General features: G+C 35.7%; 1 protein-coding gene across 11 annotated transcripts in view; it reads left to right on the top strand.

Annotated features, from left to right (window-relative positions):
- DOCK3 (dedicator of cytokinesis 3) overlaps positions 1-23,830 on the top strand; it is a 299,439-nt gene that overhangs the window by 106,703 nt on the left and 168,906 nt on the right. For all 11 annotated transcript variants that reach the window (XM_031470426.2, XM_031470421.2, XM_031470420.2 and 8 more), the window contains exon 6: positions 19,980-20,128. In XM_031470426.2, the coding sequence (XP_031326286.2) occupies positions 19,980-20,128 (149 nt within the window). The remainder of the gene's footprint in view (positions 1-19,979; positions 20,129-23,830) is intronic.

The following is a 23,830-nucleotide window of genomic DNA, read 5'->3' as shown; positions in this document are numbered from 1 at the left end:
TGTCTGGCAGAGGAGTGACTGCTGTTAGTTTTTGCCTATTTTAAACAGATTCAAGTATGAATTTTTTTTAGCAGTTTAATGAGTACAACCTACAAAGCTTATTTAATATTTAATGAAGAGACACAGTCATTAGCAGTAGGCTCTGAAATGTCACTGGTGTGCTGAGGTGCTGTTCGTCATTCACAAAGCTGAAAAGGTGGAGGCCAGCTTACCAAAGAAACTACCAAAGAGATAAAGCATGGAATCTGCAGTTAGGGGATGTGGAAGGCATGTTTTTTAGGACTCTGTGAAGCACGTAGGATGGCTGAGCCATCTATGACCATGAAGCAACAGCAGGAAACAAACCATTAGGTCTGCAGCAAAAAAATTTGTGGTCCACCATCATTTGATCTCCTACTTCTTCAAGGTCTGCATTTTGCAGTTGAAGGAAAGAGACAGGGTGAAATGTGGAGAATGTACTTAAATATAAAATATTGTTACAGACTTTTAAGTACTTAACAGACTTTGGGGAGGGAAAGTTTCAAAAGAAGAGGTGATAGAGGGCAATAAAAAAATTATAATGAGTAGTAAAGATGGTGAGTGCTACCGATCTTGAAAGTTAGAGATCAATGAGGATCACTTTGGGAAAGATGGTCAGGAATAGACAGTACATTTAAAAGATAGAAAGATTCCAAGAGGGTAGGAGGTAATAGGAAGTGTTCCAACCTCAAGAGACTGGGCAGTCTTATAATGTCATGCGTTGATCTTGTGGATAGGACCAACGTGGTACATCAGTTTAGTTAGCCATTTATTCTCTCGTTGAGTATTATTGAACTCCTCTTTGCAAGACCATCTGCAGGATATTGAGACCACATGTAATGTCCATTAACAGCAGTAGTTAGTTTTAGTTATCAATGCCAATGTAGGTGTCTTTATAAGGAATTTATTTTAATAGCATTGCAAAGTTACCAGAAATGTGAAGGGCAACCAAAATTTCTTATATACAGCTCATAGAAGGCAGTTTTGTATAAGGCAGAATTGAGAAGTGGGTCTGTAAAAATATCAGCCTGAAACTTAATTTAAACATTCCTGACTACACATATGAATAGCACCTCAAGTAAGAACATTTTAATACCTTCTACACTTGGAGGTACAGTTTTCTTTCTTCTGTCCCCAAGAGTGCGTTGGTGATCGTACCATGATACATTTTTCGTCTGTGAGAATAAGTAGGCTCCAGTAGACATCAGGCTAGTTATCCAGTAGACCAGGAGCTCGGTCTTAAACGCTCAGGCAACTAATTGGCAAATATATCCTGAAAGAGGTGGACTCTGCCTGGCATCTGTGTTGCCCCAGGGACCTTAAGCCAGTTTTTGCCTTGCTCACTTTTGTATCATGTACTCACTAACTTTTATGTCCACTCTATTAGGTTGCTTCATGTTTCCATATTTTGCCGTTTGCTTCCTAAAAACAGCCTACTTTCCTAAGGCTAAGGATCAAGAAATTTTAAATATGTAAATAGCTGGCAGGGGTGGTTGTGGTGGGCAGTCTCTAAATACCATCCCCCTCCTTGTGAAATCCCTTCCACGTGAGTGTGGGCTGGACTTAATGACTGGAATACAGCCGAAATGATATGGTATTTCACTTCTGAGATTAGATTTTTTAAAGATTGGGATTTCCATCTTGGGTTCTCTCTGTCTCTTGGTCTCTCTCTCTTCCTCTCTGTTTGTCTCTGTCTCTGTCTCTTGGATCACTCACACTCTGGTGGAACCTAGCTGCCCTATTTCAAGATGGGCTATGGAGAAGCCCACGTGAGTGACTGAAAGCAGATTTTACTGCATTCAGGTCTTGAGATGACTGCAGCCCTGAGCCAGGACCATTCAACTAAGCCACTCCCAGATTCCCGATTCATAAAAATTGTGAGATCAAGTTTACAGTTTCCAACTTCTAAGTTGTAGGGTATTTTGTTATGCAGCAATAGATAGATAACTAAATAACTAACACAGCTAAGTGTTCTCTTGCCATGAATGTACGAGAAATTGTGATTCCATCCATGTTTACGAAAACAGAACTTTGAAACCAGTAACTGAGAGATGATTAATCATCCTGAGATATTATGTATTCTACTTATTTAATTATTTTCTCCCTTTCTACTATAATGCAAGATTCATGAAAGAAGGGATTTTGTTTTGTGCACTTCTATAACCCCAGTATGTAAATAGTCAAGCATACGCCTCTTGCACCATTTCTAAGTTGTTATAATTTACATATTCTCTGGAAATGTAGAATAGTGGTGATCACAATGACTTCCTATAAAGATATAGCTTACTTAAATGGAAATAGACTCTCCACAGTCTTTATTTTTAAGCTATCATATTGATCATTCAAGCCCATACATTTTTAATGTTTCATATTTTCATTTGAGAACAGTGCCTTGTAGAGATGGAGTTAATCTAATTTAAAAAGTCCTTCAATACCTCATTTAAGTAAGAGTGATGACCTCCTTCGCAGGTCACTCTTTCTCCTCCTGTCTCTGCTCATGTCACAGTCTCCTGGTCACCATATTTTAAATTGTACATGTTCCCTCTCAAACTCCTTATTCCCCTATCCTGCTTTTTCTCTGTAGCATTTATTACCTCTAAGATACTTTATATTCCTCTTATTTTATTTTTTTCTTTCTACTTTCTATTATAATTTAAACTTCATGAAAGAAGGGATTTTTTAAAATTATATTTTGTGCATTGCTGTAACCCCAGCATCTAAAATGATGCATGACACCATGTAGGTCCTCAGTAAACTTTGGATGAATTAGTGAATGCCTTTGTGTTTCTGGGAGAAGCATCTATTTTGACTCTTTTAAGTTAAGTCATATAAAATTGCTGATACTTGATTGATTTTGGACCTATAAAATGGCAGTTTCACATTCAACCTAATAAATGGCTGGTAACTTGGTTATTCATATGCAATATCACTAAATAAGAGGTTTTCTAAGAAAATTTATGCAATTTATTTATTGCCAATAACAGTATTATGTAGTGATAGTATATACATGCACTCTTGATATGAATATAATTTTGAGATTTTTAAGATTTCTATTAATAGGATTTTTCTATTACTTATGCCCCTTTTTACACTTAAAATTTTCCCATCTCTTTCACAAGCTATAGTAAGGAATATACTGAAGTTTTAATAGGTGTATTGTTCCTTTTCAGCTGCCATTGCTTAGAAACAAACAGTGCTGCTAACTGAATCTCAGAGATGCTTCTGGCTGATAAATAATAGGCTGGGTCTTAGCTTCTTTGTCAATATTTGCTGAAGAATGAGCATCCAAGAAGTAGTCTCAGAGTAAATTGAGTCTAACAGAAGGCAAAGCTGTCCTCTGCAGTCAGTATCAAGGAAGGGGGCCTGCAGGGTGCTCTTTTTGAGAGGCTTCTGTGATGACAGGCCCAGAGCACTCTAAAAGATGGCTCCTTGCACTTCCACTGCATGATCCAAAAGACAAACCACCTGTCTGTGGACCCCGGTCCAGGACCTGCAGTCTTGCTCTACATTCTACTTTCTTACTTTCAGTATTTTAAAGCAATAAAAGCCCACAGCCTGACAGGATTTTTGTGCTGCCTTTAGATGACAGTCTGGGGGAAGAAATGCTGTATTACATGAGCATTTTGTTATTTTGTGGCAAAAATAGTTCAGAATATTAAGATATTATAGATTGGGGATAGTGCTGTTATTTGATAGCCTTATCTCATGTTCTTCGTATGTCATGTACTCATTGTATGTGCATTTTGGTGACTTGTGTGTAAAAATATGGGGAATTATGAGTACTGAATATTCTCTATCTGGATATGTGAGGTATAGTTATGCCACAGTCTTACTTCATAGGTTCCTCTCTTTTTTTGACCCCCTTAAATGTCTTCAGCCATGTTTTCTTGTTCATCTGTATAATCTCCCTGGGTGTCCTCATGCATATCCTCTACAGCCACAAACATATTTTCTGTATCTCTAACCCCATCCCAGCCTTATGCCATGAATTTATGACTCTTATAGCCAACAACCCACTGTATTTCTCTACTAAATCCCATAGATACTTCAATTCAACATGTTTAAAATTCTTCTCCTATACTCCCAAATACAGTCGGCTCAGACTCCTCTTGAAGAAACCTAGGAATCATCATAGGTTCTTTCCTTTCCTTCATGCCTTTGAATGATCAAGTTTCATCATTTCTGTTTCCTGAATACTTCCCAAATCTATTATTTCCTCTGTGGCTTTATCTCCACAGACCATCATCACTTCTTACCTGGACTTCTACAAAAGATTCTTACCTAGTTTTTCTGATCCAGGCTCATTCTGTCTCCACGTCTCCTTTTCCACATCTCTCAACAGTTGTACCCATCATTCCTACTACTACTACTTTCATAGTTACTTCATAAATCATAAATATGATATTATTTTCTAATTAAATACCTCCAATGACTTGCTGTCATCTACAGAATCCAGCCCACATTCTTTAACATGGTATAATACAAAGCTTTTCATGATTTGTCTCTGCTTCCCTCTCTAGCTTAATTTCTCCCTGTCTTCCCATAAATATTTAGTACTCTAAATGTTTCATTGCAAAAGATTCCAGTTCCCTGAAGGTGCCAGTTTTTCCACACCTCTGTGATTGTTTTCTTCATTCGGTTAACCACTGCTCTAATACATGCTACTTGTGAGAAACCTTCCCAAGGTTAATTGCCCAACCTTTGTAGCTGCCTCTCCTAATATCACTTATCTGAGTATATTGTAGCTTACTGTTCATTCTTCTGGCCTTGTCACTAACCCTTCTGGACTTTAAGCCTTTTAGGCTTAAGGACTATTTTTTTTTCCATCTATTTATCCACAGTATTACCGTAGGGTTTGGCACATAGTGGGTATTCAGTAAATGTGTGATTAATGAATGGGCAGAATGATACAGCAAAAGAGTAACGGATAAATTCACATGATCTCTCTGCCTAACAATTTCCTTACCAGTACATGGAGGTGATAGTATTTTCTCACAGTACTGCTATAATGATTCTGTGCACTAGGGAACTTGTTTGAGCTCTGTGTCTTACCTCTGCTGCATCTAAGTAGTGACCCTGGGTGAATCAGTTAGCCCTTCTGAATCTCAGATTCTTCCTTTGTCAAATGGAGGAGAGTATAATAATATCGGGCTCCGAGTGGTGTGGTGAAGATTACAAGAGATGTATTTTGCAAGAGCTTAGCAATGTCTGAAATGTAACAGGAGGTTCGTAGATTTTCCCTTTTTCCATCCTTCGTGTTCCCTAACTAATTTCTTTTCTTTAATTCAGCATCTGTTCTTGGGAAAGCTAAAATCTTTCTTTCAGTTTCATTCCGTTTGATCTCTCTTCTAAATTAACTGCTTTCTTTTGCTCCAGCTATTGAGTTCTTTATTTGATCTATTTTTCAATTTTGGGATCTTTATTTGATTTTTATAGATTTCAGTTCTGAGGTGAAATTATCTATCTTCTCATCCATTTAATGGAATATATTACTTATAGTTAATTTAAAGCCTTGTCTGATAATTCCAATTTCAGACAAATATCTTGTGAGTCTCTTCCTATTTATTGTTTTTTCTTTGGTCATGTTTCTTGGTAAACCTGATAATTTTTTATTGAATGCCAGATATTTTATAAAAAAATTATAGAGGCTTTGTGTGGGATTCTAGTCCCCTAGAGAGAAATTTACCTTATCCCTGGCAGGCAGTTTCAGTAGGGGCAGATTATCTGATGAGGCTGCATTACAGTCTTGGTAAGGTGTGACCTACCTCTGATTCATATCCATTTCTAGGATATACCCTCTAATGGTTTCAACTGAGAAACTGGATTGTTTGCTGTGGCCTCTCTGCCTTGTCAAGCCCTGGCTCAAATTTTTGTATCCAAAACTCTGTTAAAATTTTTGTTCTACTTTAAGCTTGCTTTCTGTTAGGCTTTTTAACACTGAGGAATAAGCATTTTAAGAATCAGAAAATGCATAAAGAGGAAAAGTAGCACCCCTCAGTGAGCTTCTGTTTTCTTTTAAACCTTAATCCCACAAGTCCTGGAAGCCCTTGGCAGCATAAATCCCAGTTTTTATTTCCTAGTCCTTTGTGACTGACAAAAGCTCTCTCTTGGCTTCTCTGCCTCTTAGTCTGGCTTCTTAGCCTTTCTTTCCAACTCAAGAATAATTAAATGTCTGAGTGAGAAAGTGGCAGACAGAATGTGGCATTTACCTCATTGAGTTTTCCTTCCTTCCTGGGTCTTGGCCTTGTAAGGCCTAGCTCTCTGGCTTGAAAGCTCTTCAGCTTCAAAAAGATTTTCTTTGTACATTTTCTAGCTTTTTTTTTTTTTAAAGCTGTACTCACAGGACCATTGGGCCGCTGCCAGCTACTCCATCATCACTATGAGACAGAAGTTTTCATACTTTTTAATTTGATATGTCTTTAATCATTTACCTTTTTTTGATTTGCTTTTTGTGCTTTGCTTATTTGCATCCTTTTTTTCTTGATCATCAACTCTTTTGGTGATATATCTTGGTCCAAATTAGAGCTGAAATTTAGGCTTTAGTGCCTATCTGTCCTGATCAATTTAAGGGATGAATCTTAGAAAGGAGAGTACAATAACCACAAAACCATATTGATCACTCCATTTTGTGTTACTTTTCCAGGCAACTTCTGGCCATTGCTGTACCTTTAAACTCTTAGGGAGAAGCAACATTGGAAGGAAGCTGTCTTATGTTTTAATCCACTAGCCTTGGGAATGAGAGGAAAGAGGATTCTGTGCCAGCACTTACTTCATCAGTATTTTGCCCAGCAAAGTTTGTCCTTTATCTTGATTTTATCCTGCTGATAGACAACCCTAATTGTTACTACTGATTTTATAGTGAAAGAACCATTAATAATGTTCTCAATGTTTGGTAGGGACAAAAGCATTATTGAAAGTGGTGCCCCATGGTACAGTACCCACCCTTCACACATACATCAGTTTAAGACAGTCTTCTTTGTCCTCAAGTGTTTCTCAAGGTGTTCTCTCTCTTCCCATCTCTCTTTCCCTTCCCTGAGTGTGTGTGTGTTCTGGGAATCTTCACTTCTCACTTCAGTAGTTTTTCCAGTGTTTATTTTGAGACAGGTAGTTGACATCCCAAATCAGTTTATAATCTTACAAACAGAAAATTGCTTTTAAACAAGTTTTAGCCATATATGTTTTAGTCCCTCAAGCTATGTTTCATGTTAGTACCCCAAGCCCTAAATGCCACTCTAGTTTGATAAGTGCTTATTGATACTATATTATTTTCTTTTAATTTTATAACCATTTTTTATTGAAGTGTAGTTAATTTACAGTGTGTTAGTTTCAGGTGTACAGCAGAATGATTCAGTTATACATACATATATATTCTTTTTCAAATTCTTTTCCATTATAGGTTATTATAAGATATTGAATATAGTTTCCTGTGCAATACAGTAGGTCCTTGTTGTTTATCTATTTTATGAATAGTAGTGTGTATATGTTATATCCTAAACTGCTAATTTATCCTTACCCCAACCCCGCTTTCCCTTTTGGCAACTATAAGTTTGTTTTCTCTGTCTGTGAGTCCATTTCTGTTTTATAAATTTCATTTGTATCATTTTTTTTTATTTCCACATATAAGTGATAGCATATGTTATTTGTCTTTGACTTACTTCACTTAATATGATGTATTACTTTTTAAAAAAATATATTGACGAATAGTTTACCTACAGTATAGTGCATCCATTTAGTGTCCAGTTTTATTAATTTTGACACTGGTGTTCTTGTCTTTAAGTTTATTTTATCCTATGTTAATATAGCCACTCCAGCCTTCTTATGCTTACTGTTTGCATGACATATTTTTTTTGTTTCATTTGCTTTCAACCTCTTCATGTCCTTATATTTAAAGTACATTTCTGTGACATGAATGTATATATGTTCATGTATAACTGAAAAATTGTGCTCTACACTGGAATTTGACACAACATTGTAAAATGATTATAAATCAATAAAAAATGTAAAAAAAAATCAGAGTTTGTCAGGGGATGGAGGGGTGGAAGGATGACTAGGTGGAGCAGGGGACTTTAAGGGCAATTAAAAAAAAGTACATTTCTAGTAGGTAGCATTTAGTTGGGTCTTGCATTTTATCCATTATGATATTATATGCCTTTTAATTAGAGCATTTATTATATTGGAGTTAATGTAATCATTTGATATATTTGATTTACATCTGCTATTTTTTGTTTGTCCCATCTTTCCTTTCTTTTTTTTCCTTTTCTATATTTTGTGGAATTACTTGAATACTTTTAGGAAATTGATTATAATTTATATTGACTTTGAGCTATATTTCTTTGGGTTTTTTTTGGTTATTTCTCTAGGAATGATAATATACATTTTAGCTTTTCATAGTCTGTGTAGAATTGATATTATACTACTTCACATGAAATGTAGATACCTTTCAACTGTGTAGGTGTATTTACAAAACACACCCACTGCCATTCTTTGTTACAGTTTTCATGTGTTTTACATCTCTCTATGCTATGACTCAATTAAGACAGTATTATAATTTTTTCTTTAATCAATCATACTTTAGAGAAATTAAGAGCAAAATAATAGTCTTTAACATTTACCCTTATATTTACCATTTCCAATGTTACTCATCTCTGGAGATCCAGGATTTTCTCTTTGGTATCGTTTCTCTTCATTATAAAGAACTTTCTTTAGTATCTCTTGTAGTGTGAGTCTGGTAACAATGTAGTCTCTTAGTTTTCCTTTTTCTTAGAATGTCTTTATGTTATCTTCAATTCTTAAATGATATTTTTTTCTGGATATTGAATTCTGAGTTGACTTTTTCTGGTACATTAAATACTGTTTTGCTATGATCTGGTTTCATAGTTTCTGATGAAAAGTCAGTGGAAATGTGAATCATTATTCTGCTGTGTGTAATTTACTGTTGTTCTCTGACTGCTTTAAAGATCTCTTCTTTATTTTTGGTTCTTAGTAGTTTGGCTAAGGTATACCTACACATGAATTCCTTTAGTTTGTTTGCAGATATGCTGAGCTTATTGAAAGTTCTAAATTTATACTTTTCACCAGTAATGGGAGGTTTTTTGCCATTATTTCTGCAAGTATTTTTTGTCTTACTTTCTCTCTGTCTCTGAGATCATAATTATATTAGAACTTTTGAAATTGTCCCACAGGGCTCTAAGGCTCTACTTATTTTTCGTTCAATTTTATTTTCTCTTTTCAGGTTAGATTAATTCTGTTGATTTGTCTTCAAGTCACTGACTCGTCTGTCATTTTTACTCTGCCATTAGCCTCAGTCTGAAATTTTTACTTTTCATATTGTATTTTCTGTTCTAAAATTTCTGAATTTTTTTTAATGTTTTTCATTTTTTTTGCCTTGATGTCTTATTTTGTCATTTAATGTTTTTAATTTTTATGCTGAGATTTCTTATTTTGTCATTTATATATTTACTTTATTTCACTGAGTATAGTTATAATGGCTCTGTTAAAGTGTTTGTCTGACAATATCTTGACCTTCCCAGGTTTAGCATCTGTTGACTGTCTTTTCCCTTGAAACTGGGCTATATTTTCCTTCCTGATCGGATTTAGATCAAGTAACTTTACAACTTGGACACTATGAATACTATGTTGTAGAAAATCTGAATTCTCTTATATTGCTTCTGAGAGTGTTGATTTTATTTTAGCAATCAGTTATTTTAGCTAGACCAAAACTGCACACTATTATGCGTGTGGTAAGCAGTGGCTCAGATCTTAGTTCAGTTTTCTAAGCCACAGGTATAAGCTGCCCTTATAAAAGAGAACCCAGAGAACATCCTAGACCCTTTCACTGTGTGAGGACATAGTGAGAAGTTCACAGTCTGCAGCCCAAAAGAGGGCCTTCACCAGAATCTGACCAGGCTGGCACTCTGATCTTGGACTTCCAGCCTTCCAAAACTGTGAGAAGTCAATTACTCTTTATAAGCCATCCAGCTTATGGTATTTTGTTATAGTAGCCCAAACAGACTAAGACTTATTATGTAAAAAACACTGGCTTTTTATTACTCTTCCTTGTCCTTAACCATTGATGAACTTTTTCAAAGCAACAGTATTGTAGCAACTATGTAAGTCATTCATTTCTAAGACTGAATATTTGTAAAGAAAGGAAATTGGTCTAGGTAAGTGAAAAATAAGCCTAAGAATGCTAAAAAGAAGTATTCTTTTTAATGTGGGAAAGAGGAGTAGCTTAACATAGATTTCTTGAACTTTTGTTTCTCTTATCAAATCTGAAAGGAGTGAAGAAGTTGGGCATATGTTGATTCATTGTTAATTACAGAGTATAGAGATAACAGGTTTCGTTATTAGTCACTGTTCTGCTTGTCTTTGACAATAGCTCTTAATGCAGGAAGAAAAGGCTTTTTTAGAAAAGAGAATTAGGAGCATTTCCAGTACCATTCCTTTGCATATGCCATTTCCTTGGATTTGAGCCTTGAAATAGCTTTACCCGGGTGTAATTCCAAAATAGACTTTTGTTTATTCTCTTTTGTATTTGAAAATGATACTGCTGATGATTTGAAATTACTTTTTATGGATAATCATAATGGCATGGTTTCTTTCCTCTAAGATGCAAATAGATTGATTCTGTTGTTAAAATAAGGACCAATACTGGCAGTAATAATTCAGAACTTATTATTGTCTCTTTTATTTTGCTTCCTACCTAATAGAAGTATAGTTAAAATGACAGCTTCATGGCATTTAATATCACTTACTTTTACAAATTCCTGGTCCCAAGTATTTCAGACTTTCATCTAAATGAGAACTCTTGATTTTCTGCCCATGGCCCTTGAACTGTGAGTTAAAGCTGCCATAAGCTTTAGCAAATGCTGATGAGATTCAAGGATCCCATAAGAGAGGTATACTGATGATTGAGAGAAAAAGCTTGCACTGGGGAAGAATTCATTGCACCAAGCAAATCAGTGACTCTAGGGAATGTCAGTAAGAGGCAATTCTCCCGTTTCCGTTCCCCGTGCTTCAGACCTACCACACCCGTACATGCACATATACATCTTCAGAGGTTCCTGGTACCTCCAGTCCTTGAGCCTTTCTGCACATAAAGGGCTTGATTCTCACTGATTTCCTTCCTCTCCCCTCTACTCAACTGTCCTCCCACCCTGTCACCAGTGCTTAGTTTTCAGTCTTTTATTTTCGGCCAAGTTGTCTACTTTCAGGCTTTCAACGTTAACATTTGGAGGAGAGGGTAACAGTCTGATTTCTTACTGGTGTCTGCATCTGAGAAGAGGTACCTAGGGGAGCCAGGTTAAATGCTGCCTTTGAGTAGAGATTTGTTCTGTCTTACGTAGAAGGCTGACTGAGCTTGAGAATACCTTAGCTGTCCATGCCCACTGTTAGGTAAGTCAGAATTGTGAATGGGTGCCCTTGGCACCAGCAAATGGAGTCTCCATTTTTCATACCACTAGTATTTTCCTTACCTTTCAGTTAGCTTTGTCCTTCTTATCAAGATGCTTGTCTGCTGTAGGGGAAGAATATGATCAGCTTACTTAATCTAACACTTAAGTCTTACCTCTCTGGCAAATATTTGTGTTGTGAAAAAGGATTGAAGCTATAAGGGGTGTTATTTTGATTATTAACAAGTCTGTGAGGGAGGATGAGTTTGGGTTGGGAGTGGAGTGAGGAAGACATCCTGGCCCCTGAGAGGTGGGGAATTAAATATATATGTCAAGCAAATAGATTGTATAGGAACACCCCATATTATTAAAGAGTTAAAAAAGAAAAGAATACATTGCTTCTTTGTGTTCTTATTTCTTACAAATATGTGCTTGAAGATCAGTATGAAATAGTTTGGGTTTAGAGATTTTGTTTTACAGAAATTTCCCTTTTGAAATTAATTTCAAGCCTTGGCCAACTATGTCGTTGAACAACCTAAAATGAAAGTTGAAATTCTTGGGCTTAAAGATATTTTTGGCAAAAAAGTTATTAAGGTTGCAAATACTGCAGTTTAGATATTTTTATGTTATACTGAGATGAGTTTTAGAGCTGTGGTGTATTATATAAACATTTTGAATAGGGTTATAGTTTAGTTGATATTAAGAAACTTAATTTTTTTCTGTTAAATATTTTTCAGTTTTGTTGAGATATATTTGATAAATACAGTTGTAATATATTTAAAAGGTACATGATGATTTGATATATATATACATTGTGAAAAGATTCCCGTGATTGAGTTAATATATTCATCACCTCACATACTTATCTTTTTTTTTTTTTTAACATTTTTTGAGTTATAGTCATTTTACAATGTTGTGTCAGATTCCAGTGTAGAGCACAATTTTTCAGCCATACATGAACATACATATATTCACTGTCACATTTTTTTTCGCTATGAGCTATGACAAGATCTTGTATATATTTCCCTGTGCTATACAGTATAATCTTGTTTATCTATTCTACATTTTGGAATCCCAGTCTGTCCCTTCCTGCCCCCTGCCCCCTTGGCAACCACAAGTTTGTATTCTATGTCTGTAGTCTGTTTCTGTTTTGTATTTATGTTCTGTTTTGTTTTATTTTAGATTCCACATATGAGCGATCTCACATGGTATTTTTCTTTCTCTTTCTGGCTTACTTAGAATGACATTCTCCAGGAACATCCATGTTACTGCAAATGGCATTATGTTGGTTTTTATGGCTGAATAGTATTCCATTGTATAAATATACCACATCTTCTTTATCCAGTCATCTGTTGATGGACATTTAGGCTGTTTCCATGTCTTGGCTATTGTAAATAGTGCTGCTATGAACATTGGGGTGCAGGTGTCATTTTGAAGCAGGGTTCCTTCTGGATATATGCCCAGGAGCGGGATTCCTGGGTCATATGGTAAGTCTATTCCTAGTCTTTTGAGGAATCTCCATACTGTTTTCCACAGTGGCTGCACCAAACTGCATTCCCACCAGCAGTGTAGGAGGGTTCCCTTTTCTTCACAGCCTCTCCAGCATTTGTCATTTGTGGACTTTTGAATGATGGCCATTCTGACTGGTGTGAGGTGATACCTCGTTGTAGTTTTGATTTGCATTTCTCTGATGATTAGTGATATTGAGCATTTTTTCATGTGCCTATTGATGATTTGTATTTCTTCCTTGGTGAATTGCTTGTTTAGGTCTTCTGCCCATTTTTGGATTGGGTTGTTTGTTTTTTTTCTTACTAAGTCGTATGAGCTGCTTATATATTCTGGAGAGCAAGCCTTTGTCGGTTTCATTTGCAAAAATTTTCTGCCATTCTGTAGGTTGTCATTTTGTTTTACTTATGGTTTCCTTTGCTGTGCAGAAGCTTGTAAGTTTGATTAGGTCCCATTTGTTTATTCTTGCTTTTATTTCTATTGCTTGGGTAGACTGCCCTAGAACATTTTTGAGATGTATGTCAGATAATGTTTTGCCTATATTTTCTTCTAAGAGGTTTATTGTATCTTGTCTTATGTTTAAGTCTTTGATCCATTTTGAGTCTATTTTTGTGTATGGTTTAAGGGAGTGTTCTCTCTTCATTATTTACATGCTGCTGTCCAGTATTCCCAACACCATTTGCTGAAGAGACTGTCTTTATTCCATTGTATATTCTTGCCTCCTTTGTCGAAGATTAGTTGACCAAAAGTTAGTGGGTTCATTTCTGGGCTCTCTATTCTGTTCCATTGGTCCATATGTCTGTTTTTGTACCAATACCATGCTGTTTTGATTACTGTAGCTCTGTAGTATTGTCTGAAGTCTGGGAGAGTTATTACTCCAGCCTCTTTCTTTTTCTTCAGTAATGTTTTGGCAATTCTAGATCTTTTGTGGTTCCATATAAATTTTATTATGATTTGTTCTAGTTCTGTGAAATATATCCTCGGTAATTTGATAGGGATTGCATTAAATCTATAGATTGCCTTGGCAGTATGACCATTTTGACAATATTGATTCTTCCATATCTTTATTTTTTCTCTTGCTATTCTTGTCAGTTACACTATCCTTATAAATCAAAGTTATTTTTGCCCCACAGGAGGAGACAGGTAATTTTCCCCTACTTTCTTCTCTGAAAATGTTTGTATAAAATGGAAATTATTTAAATGTATTTCTTACATATTATCCATTATTAAGATTTTCTGTTTCTTCTTGAGTCAAATTTAACATATTTTCTAGAAAAATACTGACTTTAATTTTGAAATATTCATTTAAAGTTTTCAAATAATTCCATTATGAGCTTTCAAATCTTAAAGTATATATCGTGTCTTATTTTGTTTTTCTCAGTTCTCAGAATGTTATATATCCACATCCCATATTTGAGACTTGATTATTAATAGCAGTTAAAGAAAGAAGTATTGGAAAAGTTTGAATAAACTCAAGTTCTTAATGGTTAATCTTTTAGCAAGAAATAAAATGAGTAAGTAAGCCACCTACCTGTATATAAATAAAAGAATGTTCAAAAGTAAGAGGTAAAATGGAGAAGAGATCTGGACTTGTTCTCTTAACAACTTGAACTTTAGATGCAATGTTTAATTTCCATTAAGTTGAAACTAAATTACCATTAAGTTGAACTAGTTTTTAGTACCCATGGCAGGACATTTGTTCTCTTTGATGAGCAGTGCTTTTGATACAATTTTCTTTTAATTAGGTTTTAATAATTTTATATAGCATATATTAACCAATCTTTATGCATATGTAGTTTTAAAATAAAGATAGCATGCCTTATGACAGATCCTCTACAACTTTGCTCATTTATTGACTCAGGAGGCATCATTGTAGCACAATCTTTCTTTCCATACTGGGTTATAAGCAGTTTAGTAAAAGTCATTTTTAAATCAGGAGTATTAAAATTTAAAATTTCTCTGCAGAGTTCCAGGGATTCCTTCACAACAACGAGGCAAGTTCTACTTAACATGTGGTTGCAAAACAGTTTAATTATTTTAAATTTATGGTTTCCACTGACTCTTCAATATACTTTCCAAATACCCTGTGACCGTTCTTGCAAATATTAGATATTAGAGCTTTTGGAGAGGCTGAACGTCGTGTTGCTAAGATTTCTTTTTCTTCTTATTATTCTTTTTAAAAAATTCTTCAGCTTTGACAGGAACTAGGGATGATTATTCAGGAAAGCTAAATCTTAACCGCCAACCTAATTACAGGCATACCTCGTTTAATTGTGCTTTGCCTTTGTTGTGCTTCACAGACACTGCCGTTTTTACACATTGAAGGTTTGTGGCAACCTTGTGTCGAGCAAGTCTGTTAGTGCCATTTTTCCAATGGCATTTGCTCGCTTCATGTTTCTGTGTCACATTTTGGTAATTCTTTCAATATTTCAAACTTTTTCATTATTATACTTGTTATGGTGATCTGTGATCAGTAATCTTTGTTGCTGCTACTCACTAAGGGCTCAGATGATGGTTAGTGGTTTTTAGCAGTGAAGTTTTTTTTAATTGAGGTACATGTATTGTTTCTTTAGACATAATACTATTACACATTTAATAGACTACAGTATAGCGTAAACATAATTTTTTACACATCTGGGAAACCACATTTACGTAACTTTCTTTATTGCAATATTCACTTGATCGTAGTGGTCTGGAACCAAACCTGCCCTATCTCTGAGGTATCCCTCATATACTGTTATTTGAATCTGCTGAGGATTAGGCGTCTCAGTAGAAAGGGATTTTTCAGCCTGAGTGAGGTATTTAGCTGTGGCATCAAGTAGTCCTAGGTAAATTGTGTACCCTGGGGCCAGTCTCCCAGATTGTTCATGTTGAATGTTCTGTGTTCTCTTCAGCTAATAAACCCAAGAATACCATGTGGTGTCGGGGCAATACTGGTGGAGCCTCTGGGGCTGGGACCTCTGGTCAAAAGAGCCCATTAGGTTGGCCTGGAAAAAGAAATTAACACTGCATTAATTGTAATAATCGTGCTGCATTCTGATTATATGATCCATTTCATTCTTAGTGCAGGGTTAGTATTCTTAGCTTTCTATTATTGGGAACAGTAGCTGATTTTCTGTTGGGAAAAAAAGTACTGTACAATTGTTCTGCTTATCTACATGACAAACTACCCCAAAGCTTAGTGGTTTAAAACAAATATTTATTATATTTCATTTTTCTCTGGCTGGATTGAGTTCAGTTTAGCAGTTTTCTCATAGGGTTTCTTATTCTGCTGCAGTCAGATGCTGGCAGGATCTGTTGTCTCCTGAAGGCTTGACAGGGCTAAACATGGCATCTACATGGCCCACTCACACTCACATAGAGCCTCTCTTTGTGGCCTCGCCACATAGCTTGGGCTTTTCACAGCATGGCAGCTGGATTCTGAGAGAGAACCTCCCAAGAGCATGTATTCCAAGAGATAGGAAGCATAAGAGCCAGACTAGTTAAGGGCTATGCTTAGAACTAGCCTAGCTCACTGCTGTCATGTTTGGTTGGTCAGAGCCTGCCAAATTTAAGGATGTAAAGAAATAGGCTCCACCTTATACCAGGGCACAGTCAGGGTCACATTTTTGTAGAAGAGAGTGTCAGGGACACATTTTTGGAATGGGAGATGTTATTGTCATCTTTGGAAAATACCATCTGCTAAAAACTCTTGATTAAAAAAATAACTGTGTAATGCCTTAAAAGAGTATGTAAGTGTATTCTTGCATTGATATTGTATGTGTCTGCATGTTGTTACATAGATACTGTATGTACATGTATGCAAGTATATATTACGTGTGTGCATATATAGATGCATACACACATATATATGATGTTTCAGTATCAGTGTATTTCATTATGTGTGGCTTTAAAAAACACACAACTGCACTTTTAATTAGTATTCACAATCTCAAAACCATCTAACAGTTGAACTGTCTTTTCCCTGATGATTTGTGTTATCACTTCCTATGAAACTGTCTTATATCTGTTCCTCTGTTCTCAAACCTCTAACACCCCCTCCCACTGTACTCACTCTCAGCTAATGACCTTGCTTTTTATTTCCTTGAGAATAAAACAGCCAGAGGAAAAATTTAGTTCTATCACCAAATCTCCTACAACTACCTGTGTCATTACCCACTTTTGTGCCTTGTCTCTCTGTGACAATAGAGTATCCAGCCTAAATGAAACCTCCCCTTTTGCCCTGGGACCCATCCCTTCTTGGCTACTCAAGGATTTAATACCTGCATCATCAAATTTTCCCTTTACTAGATCATTCCCTTCAGCATACAAATAGCCTAAAATTGTGCTTCATTTTAAATCCCTCCTTGATGGCACAAACCTGTTTCACTACCCCATTTCTCTGCTTCCAGTTGTTGAAAATTCTACAAGAGTTGTCTGTGCTCTGTCTCCATTTCCTCCTTTTCCATTACTCTTAAACTCACTTTGGCCATTCCATCCATGGTCAGTGATGGCCACCACAAATCCAGTAGCCAGTTTTCAGTCTGTATTTTATGTAACCTTTCTGTGCATTTAGCAAAGTCCTCCTTAAAACATTGTTTTCAAAACTCTCCTTTTCCTCTTCCTCACTGCTTACTTCTTAATTTCCTTTGCTAGATTCTTTTCACTTTCCTGACCTCTAAATGTTGGAACTCAGGGTCAAACTTAGCATGTCCAAATTGAACCCTTTTTCTCTATTCTAGGCATACCCCTCAGGCTAGGAAAAAGAATGATCCTTGATTCCATTCATATCCTGCATTTAATTTATCAGCTGATCATGACAGCTCTACCTGCAAAACTTGTCAAAATTCCAAACTCTAACATTTTTACCTTCACTCTTACTTTTGTCTAGTCAGCCACCATCCTGTGGATTGTTGCAATAAATAGCCTCCTAACTGGACACCCTCACCCCCAGTCCTCTTTGCCTTTTCATGGTTTATTCTCAACAGAGTACTCAGAGTAATCCTTTCAAGACTTAAGTCATATCATGTTACTCTTCTGCTCCAAATGTCACGTGGCTTCCCATCTTGCTGGGAATAAAAGCTAAAGCCCTTAACCTGGTTTGCAGAGGCCTTGCCTAATCTAGCTCGTGCTGCCTCTCTGACTGCATCATCACCACTTCCCCCTTGTTCGCTTTGCTCCAGGTGCACCGACCTTTATTCTCTGTGAACATGCCAAGTCCACTTCCACATCAAGGCATTTCCTCTTGCTGTTTCTTATGCCTCTAAAACTTCCCTAGTTTTCCCAAATGCTGTCTCCTTATTTCATTCAGGTTTCTACTTAAAGTTCTGCTTCCAAAGAAGCCTTTCCCTGACCATTCTACCCGAAGCAATAACTTCTCCCATGCCCCAGCCAAACCACCCTTGGTCACCTACTATCTCTATTCTGCTTTAATTTTTCTTCTTAGAACTTATCACCACCATTATTTATTTGTCTGTGGTCTGTCTCCGCTCTCTATAATGAAGGCATCATGAGAGTAGGGACTTTTGATCACAAGAAAGTGATAAAACTCAGCAGGTGCTCCATAAGCATTTGTTAATTGAGTGAATGCATAAAAACCTGTGTATGTATGCAGTGAATTGTTGTGTATGGCTTGATGGGAAAATAGTAATTCTAACTTTCTATTTTAAACTTGACCTGTGGCCCTGTTTTATCAAAAAGTAATGCATGTGCTGGAAGCAAACACCACATTGCCTTTATTGCTTATCTTCAAGATCTCAGTTTTCCAGATGCAATTTGCTTAGGCTTTGTTGCTTTCGAGCTGGCAAGAATTTGTGAGTTCTGCTGTTCTGTCAGCATTGTGTATTATCAGGGTGCTTAACTTTTCTTCATATGCTCACTAAGTGAAGAAAGTACGGCTTGATGTAGTTAGAGTATGTGATTCCTAAGGTCTTCTAGTTAAAAATAATTTCTCTTTAAGATGGGCCTTTAAAAATCTAATGCTCCATTAGGTGATTTCTAAATAGTATGATGTTACAAACATTTTAATCAATAAGATCATGGCCACTTAAAAACATTAGCAGATTCTACTAGTTTGTAATTTATTTTATAAGTAATTTTATTTACAAACACTTTAATCAAGCTTATTTTGGCAAGTATCTTTTTAGGGGAAATTCCAGATAGAGACTTTACTAACACGATGGTAAAGAATGATCTGTCTTTAAAGGCGTTCTTTACAGATAAGTTACATTCCAAGAATTTTAATTATTATATAAAATTGTGCTTCTCTATAATAGAAATAGAAACTGAAAAATTCCTGAGTCAAGATTTCACTTGTGAGCAAATAGGAGTTTAGTTTTTAAACCTTTATTCTTAAGTAAACCTTTTTGCTAAGCATCTACAGTCACGGCATTTACGTTTTTTTGCTTGTAAGGTTAAAACCACTATGGTGTCCATAATTAAGTTCATTAAGATGTTTCTACTTAACTCTTACAAAGGTGACACTTTTTATTAAACTGAAGAGAGTAGAAATCTGTGACACTAGGGACACATACTGTTTTCTAAAGCTAATTAAAGCTAAATGAGGCCTGGAAACCTGGGATGACTCTCACTCCAGAGACTGTAGCTTTATAGTGAAACCTTAGTTCTTTCAAAATAGGGCAGATGATTCTCTCTCTTTCCCCAACCCCGACTTGAGTGTCCTTCCTGGAGAAACCAGAGATGTTGCTGGTGGTTGAGATCTTTGTTGTTACATACACAGTAATTTCAGTTAGAGAAAACAGCTCTACGCTCCTGTTCCATTCTATTCTGATTAAGTTTAGTAACTTTTACTGGAAAACAAACAGTCCAGGATGGAGTCGAGATAAACAGTATTTTGCATGATCCAGTTCAATCATATTGTTAGATTTCACTTTATAGAGATTTTTAAACAGTAGGAAGTAAGGACTTCGTTTTAAGATCTTTATTAAATAAGCCTCTTTTTACATTGCCTTTTTTAGAGGTTCAAAGAAATGAACACTTTTCATAGTTTAACTATTTCTCTTTCTTTTTTCATTCCCTTTCCATATCCCTTTTTTATTTTACCCAACACCAAAAATGCCCTTTCAGAAACATAAAGTAGATCTTTTCTACAAGCTACGCCATGTGATGAATGAACTTATTGACCTTCGAAGGCAGCTACTGTCTGGGCACCTGACTCAGGATCAGGTGCGGGAGGTTAAGCGGCACATCACCGTGCGCCTGGACTGGGGTAATGAGTAAGTATGAATATCGTTTGGGTATCTCTCAGTTTCATTTATGATCCGAGTTTATACCTGATCAAAGCTTCTCTTTAGTGATTAAAAGACGTTGTATTCTCCACTAAGCTTTGATCATGTTTACAATCAGTAGTTGTTTCTTTTAGTTTATAGCAAAGAACACTCATTGGTTCTACTCACTGAAACTCTCTCAGCCTCTGTTTTCACTTTTGGAAAATTAAATAATTGGCCTACATTATATTCTGGAGTTTCTTCCAAATCAGATTTGTTGATTCTAGACCCCAGTAATCAGAATACTCTTTTGTTTCATCTTTTAGTACTTTTTAAATTTCATGTAAATTCAATGTCTTTTACATTTCATACAGTGAATCTGAATAAGCATATACTACAAATGGGAGCTGTCTACATCTGTACTTCAAAATATTCTTGACTTGTCATTTAAAAATAGTTCTGCATTTATGCAATGGGTATGATTATTTGCTATCGCCAGACAAGTAAAATTCTAAGACTTTGGCAGGGAAGCTAGAGTAGATAGTATTCAGATTTTATTTCTTCCTAGATTTAATAATTGATACAATGTTCAAGTGCTTATCTCATTCTCTTAAAATGAGGTCCATTGAAACTTTGAAGTGCCTGAGTTGCTTCCTATTTAAGATAAATATATATATATATATATATATATATATATATATATATATATATATATATATATACACATACACACACACACCTTAAGTATATTTTAGTACAAGTATTTAGTTCTTCTCCCCTTTGAGACATCATTGAAATGATAGAAAATAAAAGGAATGGGAGGAGCCCAGCAATAAATGGGATATATGAACCCATTTTTAGGAGCTGAAAAGTAGAGAGATGATTAGTGACAGAAGAAGCCCATAATATATGGAGGAACTTTAGCTAATGAAGGAGCTGCTCTGCCCTGCAGCTTCTAGAATCATGAAAGAAAGGGAGTATGCTTTGGAATTTAAAAAAGGACATGCTTAAAAGTCTGTAAAGGAATAATACTTCACCAACATGAGTAGAAAACCTGACAGCCAAGTGTTTCCCTTCGGATAAACAAATACAAATACCAACTGCCTAGAGGAAAACTGGGCAATGTAAGTTTGGCCTGGGACTTTGTTGCAGATTTCTTCAGATTGTGATATTTAAGGGTTTCAAAGTGTAATGACTAGATTTCTTCCATTTATGAGAAAGAGACGCTTGCTAGTCATCTACCCTCATAAAGAAAAGTCCCCCACACTTTAGTGCCTTCTAAATTTGAGTGAACAGTTGACCCTTATCAGATATTTGGGAGAAATCCTTCCAGAGGGAAGAGAGAGACCAAGATAAACAAAATACCTTGCTCCAGAGAGACCTAGAGATAAGTAAAGAACTTGAAAAAAAATCTCTGAGTATCCTTAAAGAGAATCAGAAAGACTCATTATGTACTATAAAATGCTATGAAAAAGGATTGGAGAATGTGATTTCAAAAAAAAAATGCAGGAAGAGAACAGAAAGATAATTTTATCTTATATTTCGGAAAAGAAAACAGAGATGGGAAATGTTGAGGAAAGAATAATACAGAGGTTCAGTCCAAGGGGTCCAACATCAGACATTATAATTTCCAGGAAAAGAATAAAGGCGATAAAAGGGAAGTTCTAAAGAACTGATAGAAGATTTCCTAGAGCCAAAGGGCAGGTGAATTTAAAAGCTCTTAGAGTTGAAAGAGCCCATCAGATACCTAGTGTAATGAATGGGGAGGAAGAACCAAAATCCACAGCGAGGCACCTTAAGATATTTCAGTATTCCAGGGATGAAGAGAAGCTTCTAAAAAGGTTGTCAGACAGAAAAACAGGTCTTACAAAAGAATAAGATTCACACCACAGCCTTACAAATTTTATCAGTAACACTTGATGCTAGAATATAATGATGTAATGTCTTCAAAATTCATTTGGGAAATGATTTGCCAGCCAGAATTTTATAAACAACTAAACTATCAAATCAAGTGTCAAGGCCAAATAAAGCCATTTTAAAGCATTCAAGGATATAGAAGTTACCTTTCATGGCTCCTTTCTTAAGAAGGGCCTTGAGGATGTGTCCTTGCAGAGTAATACCAGCCCAGCATGGTATTGTTTTTCAGTAGAAAAGAAAAAATTTACAACCCTAAATTAGTTATTTGTGACATTTTGAAGTTACAGCATCCTATCCTGGTTAATTTCATTAAATTACACTCTTTCTTGACTGTTAATAGGATTTCTTGACATGTACCACGGACTCCTGTATATACCATGAATTCAGGTGTACCATAGATCAGACAGTGTTCTCTAAATCTAACTTTGGGTAGTAAAAATCTTGGCAAAATGCAGTATGATAACTTACAGCATAGCTACTGATCCTGTCTCCTCAGCCCCAAATAGTATGTTATTAAATGGTACCATTGCATTTATTTAAAAAAGCAATAATAGTAATAATTGCAAACATAATATGACTATGTGCCAAGCAAATTGTTGCACTGGAAATGACACTAACAGTTGCATAAATCATTATGTTGCAGTTTTAACTGCAACCATACATACCAGTAAATATAAGAGAAATATTTTAGAAATACTAGTATCTCTTTAGGATAAAGCTTGGAAAACAGACCAATTAGATTTTGCAGTCAAATCTGAAAACTTAAAGGTGATAGCTTGCAAACAAGTTCAATTACATTTGAAAAAGGTAGAGGCCATTATAAATACCTGTCAGTAAATTATAGTGCTATTCTACCTTCATTAATAACTTTTTATCTACAGAATGTGTATGTGCTTCTGTGTGTGTAGAGGGTAGTATTTATATGTTCATTTTGATAAAAACCAAAAACCAGGAGATTAGTTTTACCCCCAAACACATACTTTCCCCCTTCTCCCTCCCCTTTCCCCTGATCCTCCTCTCCTGGAGTCTCTGTATCTTCTTCCCTCCTTTTCCCCTCCCCTTCCACTTCTTTCCTTCCCCCTTCTTCTTCTTTTAATTTCTCTTTACCTACACTGGAAATTACAGTCACTTGAAAACTTAATTGAGAACTTTGTAGGTCTATAATTATTATTAAAGGAAGCAGACATATGCTCCCCAAACAATAGGACTATTCTCTCTGATTCTCACTTGAATGAACCTTTTGAAAATTTTTCCTTCTTACTTTGAAAGAAGAAATGATTTAGTGCAAAAATAAAATCATATCATACTGTTCAGTTATATAAAGGAGACTGTTCTATGCAACAGTTGATCATTGATAACCATATCCGTTGTTCCCATTTTATGCCCTCATAGTTCCACACTTCTTATTCCACCACATTTTCATAAATGCCGTAAAATATTGAAGCTTAGCACATGTTGGCATGTGGTGGGTGCACAATCCATGTTTGCTGATTGTATTTTTATGTTTTAATTGATGTAACTAAATATTAATCATATGTAAGTTTAAACCTTATGCCTTTTCCTGTATTTCAGAACCTGTTTCAGAAGCTATTAATAACAGCTACTAATTGTTTATTGAGCACATCTGTCTGTATCATTGTGGCAAGTGCATGGTCAAACTTTATATGCACTGTTACAATGAGATGCTGTTATGATCTTCCAAGGCAAGAAACATGTTTTCCATTGTTGCATAGTGAGTGGTAGAACTAGTGTTTGTACCCAGAACTGATCCCAAAAGCCGTATAGCTTCTGCAG

Source organism: Camelus dromedarius, chromosome 17 (assembly GCF_036321535.1).
Source record: "Camelus dromedarius isolate mCamDro1 chromosome 17, mCamDro1.pat, whole genome shotgun sequence".
Taxonomy (NCBI): Eukaryota; Metazoa; Chordata; class Mammalia; order Artiodactyla; family Camelidae; genus Camelus; species Camelus dromedarius.
This window is presented reverse-complemented; position numbering and strand designations above follow the sequence as displayed.